The sequence below is a fragment of the Lolium rigidum genome, chromosome 1 (genome assembly GCF_022539505.1).
Source record: "Lolium rigidum isolate FL_2022 chromosome 1, APGP_CSIRO_Lrig_0.1, whole genome shotgun sequence".
Taxonomy (NCBI): Eukaryota; Viridiplantae; Streptophyta; class Magnoliopsida; order Poales; family Poaceae; genus Lolium; species Lolium rigidum.
The window spans coordinates 23,894,730-23,904,603 of NC_061508.1; the positions used below are offsets into that span (position 1 = coordinate 23,894,730).

At 42.1% G+C, this 9,874-nt stretch overlaps 1 protein-coding gene across 1 annotated transcript; it reads right to left on the minus strand.

Moving 5' to 3' along the window:
* Positions 1-332: 332 nt before the first annotated feature.
* LOC124685079 (B-box zinc finger protein 22-like) lies at positions 333-4,761 on the minus strand. Its single transcript, XM_047219382.1, is given in 4 exon segments — positions 333-972; positions 1,718-2,094; positions 2,097-2,322; positions 4,546-4,761. Coding segments are annotated over 4 exon segments (1,095 nt in total). The 5' UTR covers positions 4,747-4,761; the 3' UTR covers positions 333-681.
* Positions 4,762-9,874: the final 5,113 nt, after the last annotated feature.

The following is a 9,874-nucleotide window of genomic DNA, read 5'->3' on the forward strand; positions in this document are numbered from 1 at the left end:
TCGAATTTGCGTAGCAGATACTTGGTGTGGTCCATATATAGAGAGGCAGAGAAAGATATATTTGGAAGAAAATTAATCCAGAGTAATTACATACATTGATTGGGGAGCAGTAAATTATTACGTTGGGTTGGTAATGCATATAGTATTTTCCTTCCAACAAATATTGGCCAGATCAACCAGATCCCTTCTTTAGTGTCTTGGTTGAAATTTTGGGGCTATAAATGTTGATTGGCTGGAATTGATTACGGCCAGATTGTTCATCTCCCATATTTTGGCTCTAATCAATCCCCTTCTATTGTAAGCAGGTTATTTTGTACTACAGAACACTAAAGAACAGTTCACACAGCTACTCCTTCGGTTCATTGCCCTAGTGTAACCAAGGCAGTAGGTGTACAATTATGATACATGGTGTTATGGATGTTCATCTTCATTTTCCCTATACACAAATGTACCTAACAGTTCATAAGTCTGTTGTCTCACAGCTCACAACAACTCACTCACCATAATCTTTAGAAACAAAAAATCGTCAAAGCATTACAACATAATTTTTTTACTGACTAGCAAAGAATTCATCCATTTGAGTGATCAACAAGACCAGTTTTATGCGGTTTGGCTTAACAGGAAACCTCTTTCAAGACACCCTCCTTGACCTGGATGTCCTGTGCTTGCTCTTTGGGTTACTCAAAACTCTCTCCTTCGGCGTTTGGAGCCGGAAGATACAGTATAGTGGTCCTGGGAGCTCTGCAGGGAGGGAATTTCAGGGACGAACATGGCATTGTCGTACACAGGGTAACGCAAATTCCCTTGCCAGCAGAGACCCGAGGCTGTTGGTGGTGAGGGAACCTCGGGCACCACCCACGTATCTTCTGCATCAAATCCAGGTACTTGGCCTAACAGGTCTTCCGCAAACAGGCCTTCAGCTAGGCGGCACTGTGGAGATCCCTCAGCGCTCCCCAACTTTGCATTGTCACCCTGTAAGCACAAACGAGAATCGAATTAGGACCATATCTATGTGATAGGAGCATCCCAGTGTGGGTGGATTAAATGACACTGGAATCTAAAACCAAATTTCAGGAAACTGTGATTTTAGCTCAACTATTGAACAAGCATCCCAACAACTTCGCAATTGATTATTACAAGATTAGTCACAGCAGACAAGTGCACCATGAACCAACGGTCAAAATATAAAAGGTGATGGCCGTAATAACTAGCAAAGCTTACGACTTTCAGAAAAAAAACAGCAAGAATACATTACAATCTACAAAAAAGGACAGAAACACTTCCGCAGTTCAATTTGAAGGTCTTAGGCCTGAGCATAATGTTTGACAAATTTGGGTCAGTCAAAATTATCTTGGGAAGTTTGAGAATAAACTCTGGAAGTTCACTGTTCACCCATCAGCTTATTCGGAAGCAACTACTAACTTCCGTCTATATCATATTAGATGCTAATTACCCTAAGTGGAGGCTGGAAAGAATCAAGACTCTTATTGCTATGGGCTTTGTGGTGAACTCAGCTACAGAAAGTCTAATCATAACACAATATTAAGGTCCTCGATTTAATGAAGCAAACTAAACCACATGTGTTTTCAAGAAAATTCATGTCAAATGAGAGAGAGAGGTTTCAGTAATCTAAGGAAATGAGAAGCATAAGATGTTACTGACAACAAGAAAAGACAGGAAACACATCAATTCACATGTAGATAACATTTTGGATTACCTTTGAAGAACCATGCTCAGTAAAGCCAAAGTTTGGGCCATATTCGAAGTTACTAAAGAATTCATCGACAGGCCAATCAGGTAAGCCATTTGACCCATTACCACCTGAAAATGGTAAGTTGTATGCTGGATCACTATCTCTGTTCATTTGATTGGATAAGGCTGCTGTGGTCTGACTAGGTAGCAAATGTTTTGAACTTGCATCTGACAGGTACTTAGGTGGATGCTCTGCCGACCTAATTGCACTATTGTCCATAGTCCAGTTGACCATTGCTGTCTTGGTATTTGGAACATCAATCTGCCTAGAATAATCTCCACTGATTGCATTTTGGCTTGGTATAGATACACTGCTTTCACCTGAAAGTAAGACTGTAGGATTTTCCTCGCCAAGTGTTTCTGTTGTGAATTCACTGATCCACTAGAAGCGTTAACATGCTTGTCAGCAATAGGTGGAACTGGATCAGCAGGTTCAAGGCCAACTTGAACTCCTGTCAGCAGGAACCTTTGATGCACTGAAACAAAGGAATTTACTGTGTGTATAGCAACATCACAATCTCTACAAAGTAGAGCACGGTCCTCCAGGCAGAAGAAGTATCCAGAAGCCTCCTGCAATGAAAGTAGAGATTTAGATCTGCACATAAGGAATTAACAACATGTATCAGAAATTCCTTGCTGCCGGAATCATAGTACAAACTACAAAGAAATTCATGTGGGTACAGTGTTTTTCCAATAGATGGGCGATTAGCTGTGCTCTGCGCATGGGCCTTCTACTAAGAGTCTAAGACCAATCAACCATAGTAAAAGTACATAATCTGTTCATTTGAGAGGATCCGCGTCCAAACTATCCAGCCAAGTACGAGTGTACGACAGCCCAAATAACTATACACTCCCTCCGTCCCAAATTGTAAGGAGCCCTTTAAATTTCACTGGTCAACAACTTATAACTTTGACTAATATGTCCACAAACTTTGTTTAAATATATAGTATGAAATAAAAGAGATTTGCAAGACGAATGCAACGATACCGTTTATACATTCTGAATCCATATAATTTGGTACTCTCTCCGTTCTGATTTAGTCTACATTCTAGATAAATGAGACAAATTAGTGTTACATTTATTAGTACTACTTAGATATGTGAACAACCAATCTAAGCTACATTGAAAATAACAACGTCCAATAAAGAGAGCAAAACCACTTCGTTTTCAGTGTTGTTGTTGACTAAACGCTAGAATGTAGAGTATTTTGGAACAAAATTTGGGGCTAGAATGTAGACCATTTCAGAATGGAGGGAGTATATACTAGTGGTCAAAGTTGTGCATCAAAGACCGTGCAAAAAGTCTGCCTTACATTTTGGGATGGAGGGGGTAGTATAATACAATTGGCCCAGTATCTATATAGCCATGTAAGCTCGAATACACATCAAACCATATACAAATAGTGGATTTCATGATTTAAAAAAAAGTAAGTTAGTCCAAGTAAAATACAATACAATACTGATTGAGGTTCGATCATTTCATTCAATTAAACTAACTGGCTACCTAGTACCTACCCTTTTACACATTGATTGATATCTTCATTATTAAATTAATTGGCTATAAATAAACAAGTTGGTTTAAGTTCATCTTATGTGAAAGACCAAAAAAAAAAGCTATAAGTTCATCTTATGTTGCTAGTTTCATGTGGTCTTTCACTCTTTTGTATGTAACCAGCTGATACTTCAATTGTATATGTTAGTCCAGTTGTAATAACACTCCAGACATTCTAGCTTCAAAAAGCAATCATCGGTCTCCTTTCTTTCATAAGGGAACATCAGTTTAAATGCTTAGATGACACAGTTTAGGCAAAAATGTAACAGAAACTGGCACTGCATGTGCACGCACATGCTCAGTAACCCAGCCAACAAGATGAAGCAAGCGAACACGACTGCCATGCCCAAGCGAACAGCATGATCAGATATAAGCAACCAAGCGAACAGCATGATCAGATATAAGCAATATGTTTTGCCGTATTCCCGATATTGGTTTGGGACAGCTGAGAAGATGTATGCACTTTGTAACGAACAAATACTGCTACAGTTTTATTTTCTTCCCTTACTGATCTGAAACTGGTGAGGTATGAACTGGTGGAAAATATGCATGGCTATGTATTCATTTCCCACACTGGTTCGGGATGTCAGCTATGCACTTTTGGACAAAATCGACAGTACCAAAACTTAAATCATGAGTTCATTACTCTGCATTTTCAAAAGCAAGATGGTTCACCTTAGGAGCCATTCGAAAAAACAGGGGCTAATCTCATGCATCACTCAGTTGATACATTTGATTTAGCAAATCCGTTACCTCCCGAATAGAATTAGTTACCCGAGAATGAGTTGTGCAGATATATCAACACTAAGAACAACATTTTGAGCCTTCAAGCTCCGATGTAATACTATAGTTTCAAGCTTGGTGCTTATGCTATCCGCCTCGAAGTGTTAAAATGTAGCAATTAACTAACTCGAGGTGCGCAACATGAGGCAAGCAATCCTACGCTGCAGTGGGTTTTTTGCTTAAGCATGCTCCTGGCTTCTTATATAGCTTCATCTCGGGATATGCTTGATTGGCCATATTCAAGCGAGCTGTCTAAGAAACTCTGACTCGCGTACTAAAGAATCTGCTCTAGAGATAACTATGTACACGCAGCAAGCCCTCGCTTGGAGAAAGAAGTGATGGGTGTGGACCAATAGCAAAAATTCACATGATGAGCGCTTTGCTTGAAGTTGGGGCTAGACGAGATTCGAGAGGGAGAGGCAGGCAGAGGAGGCGGGCGGGCGGGCTGGCTGGCTGACCTGGCAGATGTCGCACTTGGGCGGCGCGCTGGGCGCAGAGGGCGGCGCGGCGTCGGGGAGCAGCGGCACGCGCTGGTGCTTCCCCGCGAGCTTGTTGGCGGCGTGGACCTCCTTGTCGCAGGCGTGGCAGAGCGCGGCCTCGTCGGCGCAGCAGAGCACCCGCGCCTCCGCCGCCCCGCACGCGTTGCACTGGATCTTCATCGCTCGCTAGGGTTTCGCTCCCCGCTTGTCTGCTCTGTTTTCTCTCTCTCTCTCTGCCAACCTCGGGAAAGGGAAGGAGGTGGAAGGAAGACGACGGGATACGGTGATGCAATTGGATCAGGCTCGATTTAGTTTTTTTTAACTGGGGCGCGCGGTGAGCTGATTTGTGGTGGGTCTTGCTTAGTTAACTTTTAGTGGCGTGGTTCGCTCTCGGTGGCGGGTGTGGTTAATTTACCTGACAGACCGTTTCTGGTACACTACCCCACTTTCTTTTCTACTCCCTTTCTTGTGCTCTCGTGGACATCTATAGATTTAAAAGTTAACAATGCACTTTAAAGTAGGAAAAAATGTTTCTCCTTCATTGCACAGGAATCAAGACAAATAACATTTTCTCGCAAAAAAAGGACCAATAACATTTAGGACATGGTGTCCTTGTTTTCTACATGCACTTAGCTTATAGATATGGAGAAATTAAAGAGGTGGCAAATGGTGGTTGACACTTTCCAATGCAAAATCTTTAATATTCCTTGAAAATCTCATAAGTACTCTCTTTTGAGAACGGATGGAGTACTACATATACGAGATTATCAATGCACGGTTGCCCCACCCGTTCATTTTAAAAAATAAATAGAATACATAAAATACTTTTTGAAAAAAACTTAACAGTACACCTCTCCATCCCAAAGCTTATGAGTTTTCAAAAGTTTGATCAAACTTTTATAAGAATCTATCGATAAATATGATATTTTGTAGATACCATATAAAAATATATTTTATTGTCTATCTAATGATATTGAATTTGTATTTTACATATTAATGATTTTTGGTAAAAACTTAATCAAGCTTAACATAATTTAATTTTCTATGAAATAACATAAGCCTTAAACTTTGGCATAGAGGTAGTATAACTTGGGATATCTAGACAAACTCGTGAAATTCCTACATTACATAGACGTGTTATGCAGATCTAGCAAAAACACCTATATTTTGTTCTAAGTGTTAAATATTTTTTATTGTAGAACTACCACGTTAAATAGACTAAACTGATCATTGATCGTGTACACAACACCACTTATCAAAACTGAGGACTCCATGAATATTCCATAAAATCGACGCACCTTTGACACATTACTTATTTCACAGTCTTAGCTTTGTACATGCCCACTTGCGACTTCAGGTCATCTCAAAGGGATTTTGTTGTCCAGTGAAAAAGCACTACCTTTCAAGGTAAATTTGATATTTGTCAGAGTGCATAGTATCATATAGAAGTATTATGCATATGATACTACTGAAAGTGCATGAAGCTTCCATGTATGGTTTTTGGTAGTTGATGACAATCTCTATGGACTAATGTTTGCATTGAGTTATATTTGTAGGAGTTGTCCATAGTCAATGCTTGAACCATATGTTGACTTGCAATAAGAAGAAATTGATGAAGAATGTCAAGTATGTCTTGAAGATGAACATGAAGATGAAGATGAAGTGAGCCCTCAAGTTTAACTTCAAGACATCAACATGATGAAGATGAATAAATGAACTGCAAGTTCAAGATAAGCCATCTTAAAGAGATCATTTGCTTGAAGCTTGTCATCCATATGGTGATCATGGATATGTAAAGATGCGCCCAAGAATAAGCTCTCCCATGGTGAATTATGGGGGAACAATCCACAAGACTTCGTCAAACAAGCACAATCAAGAAAGATGTTCCATATTGTTACGGTCAAGATCGTCATCATCGAGCTCAAGAGGAACTCGTAAGGTTAAGGTTTGCTCTTGATAGAGTTTCTTTCTTATCGGTCTCATGGTGTAGTTGGAGACCGGTTTATAGTTTAGTTACCGTACTATCAAGAGGGCTCTCGGGTGAGTAATTCAAACCTTTGCATCTTTGCATCATATTTCTTGGTTGTTATTTGGATCTTATCCATGTGATGTTTTAGAGCTTGTGTGTATTTGATGGGTTCGTTGCATGGAAAACAAAAAAAATTCCTACCGCAAAGACGAATAAATCCAAGATCTAATCTATGGAAAAGCCAAGATCTAATCTACAAGATCGGAGCAACGAGATGGAGATGAGACTAACCCTCGAAGATTCCAAAGCCTACGAGATTAATCTCGTTGTTGGTGTAGACGATCGTCCCCGGTGCCGCAATCCGGCAGACGACTTCCCTACTCGGTCGCGCGTACGGTGTCGATGATGCCCTTCCTCTCCCCGTTCCAGCGGGCAGCGGAGGTGTGGTAGATCTCCTCCAAGTTCCGGCGAAGCACGACGGCGTGGTGGTGGTGATGGAGGAAGAAAAACTGCAGGGCTTCGCCTAAGCCGGAGCAGCGTATGGTGGAGGAGAGAGGCGGCCAGAGGAGGGGACAATGGATGGGGGGTGGCCGGCTGATGGCGTGCAAGACACACGTCCGTTGGGAACCCCAAGAGGAAGGTGTGATGCGTACAGCAGTAAGTTTTCCCTCAGTAAGAAACGAAGGTTATCGAACCAGTAGGAGTCAAGGAACACGTGAAGGTTGTTGGTGACGGAGTGTAGTGCGGTGCAACACCAGGGATTCCGGCGCCAACGTGGAACATGCACAACACAATCAAAGTACTTTGCCCCAACGTAACAGTGAGGTTGTCAATCTCACCGGCTTGTCTGTAAACAAAGGATTAAATGCATAGTGTGGAAGATGATGTTTGTTTGCGAAGAACGAGTAAAGAACGAGGGTTTGCGATAGATTGTATTTCAGATGTAAAAGAATGGACCGGGGTCCACAGTTCACTAGTGGTGTCTCTCCCATAAGATAAATGGCATGTTGGGTGAACAAATTACAGCTGGGCAATTGACAAATAGAAAGGGCATAACAATGCACATACATATCATGATGACTACTATGAGATTTAATCAGGGCATTACGACAAAGTACATAGACCGCTATCCAGCATGCATCTATACCTAAAAAGTCCACCTTCAGGTTATCATCCGAACCCCTTCCAGTATTAAGTTGCAAACAACAGACAATTGCATTAAGTATGGTGCGTAATGTAATCAACACAAATATCCTTAGACAAAGCATTGATGTTTTATCCCTAGTGGCAACGAGCACATCCACAACCTTAGAACTTTCACGTCACTCTGTCCCGCATTCAATGGAGGCATGAACCCACTATCGAGCATAAATACTCCCTCTTGGAGTTACAAGTATCAACTTGGCCGAGCCTCTACTAGCAACGGAGAGCATGCAAGAACATAAACAACATATATGATAGATTGATAATCAACTTGACATAGTATTTCATATTCATCGGATCCCACCAAACACAACATGTAGCATTACAAATAGATGATCTTGATCATGATAGGCAGCTCACAAGATCTAACATGATAGCACAATGAGGAGAAGACAACCATCTAGCTACTGCTATGGACCCATAGTCCAAGGGTGAACTACTCACACATCAATCCGGAGGCGATCATGGTGATGAAGAGTCCTCCGGGAGATGATTCCCCTCTCCGGCAAGGTGCCGGAGGCGATCTCCTGAATCCCCCAAGATGGGATTGGTGGCGGCGGCGTCTGCGGAAGGTTTTCCGTATCGTGGCTCTCGGTGCGGGGTTTTCGCGACGAAGGCTATAAGTAGGCGGAAGGGCGAGTCGGAGGGTCGACGAGGGGCCCACCCCATAGGGCGGCGTGGGCCCCCCTCTGGCCGCGCGGCCCTATGGTGGCGGCGCCTCGTCGCCCCACTTCGTATCCCTTTCGGTCTTCTGGAAGCTTCGTGGAAAAATAAGACCCTGGGCGTTGATTTCGTCCAATTCCGAGAATATTTCTTTTGTAGGATTTACGAAACCAAAAACAGCGAGAAAACAACAAGCGGCTCTTCGGCATCTCGTCAATAGGTTAGTGCCGGAAAATGCATAATAATGACATAAAGTGTGTATAAAACATGTGAGTATTATCATAAAAGTAGCATGGAACATAAGAAATTATAGATACGTTTGAGACGTATCAAGCATCCCCAAGCTTAGTTCCTACTCGCCCTCGAGTAGGTAAACGATAACAAGGATAATTTACTGAAGTGACATGCTATCATAATCTTGATCAATACTATTGTAAAGCATATGAGATGAATGCAGCGATTCGAAGCAATGGTAAAGACAATGAATAAACAACAGAATCATATAGCAAAGACTTTTCATGAATAGTACTTTCAAGACAAGCATCAATAAGACTTGCATAAGAGTTAACTCATAAAGCAATAAATTCTTAGTAGAAAGCTTTGAAGCAACACAAAGGAAGATATGAGTTTCAGCAGTTGCTTTCAACTTCAACATGTATATCTCATGGATAATTGTCAACACAAAGTAATATAACAAGTGCAATAGGTAAACATGTAAGAACCAATGCACACAGTTCACACAAGTGTTTGCTTCTAAGATAGAAAGAAGTAGGTAAACTGACTTAACAATAAAGTAGAAGAAAGGCCCTTCACAGAGGGAAGCATGGATTACTATTTTTGTGCTAGAGCTTTTCATTTTGAAAACATAGAAACAATTTTGTCAACGGTAGTAATAAATCATATGTGTTATGTATAAGACATCTGATACGTCCCAAACGTATCTATAATTTTTTATGTTCCATGCTACTTTTATGATGATACTCACATGTTTTATACACATTATATGTCATTATTATGCATTTTCCGGCACTAACCTATTGACGAGATGCCGAAGAGCCGATTCTTTGTCTTCTGCTGTTTTTGGTTTCAGAAATCCTAGTAAGGAAATATTCTCGGAATTGGACGAAATCAACGCCCAGGGTCCTATTTTTCCACGAAGCTTCCAGAAGACCGAGGGAGATACGAAGTGGGGCCACGAGGCGACGCCACACTAGGGCGGCGCGGCCCAGGCCCTGGCCGCGCGGCCCTAGCGTGTGGGTCCCCCGTGACTCCTCCGACTCCGCCCTTCCGCCTACTTAAAGCCTTCGTCGCGAAACCCCCAGTACCGAGAGCCACGATACGAAAAAGCCACGGTACGAGAAACCTTCCAGAGCCGCCGCCATCGCGAAGCCAAGATCTGGGGGACAGGAGTCTCTGTTCCGGCACGCCGCCGGGACGGGGAAGTGCCCGGAAGGCATCTCCATCGACACCACC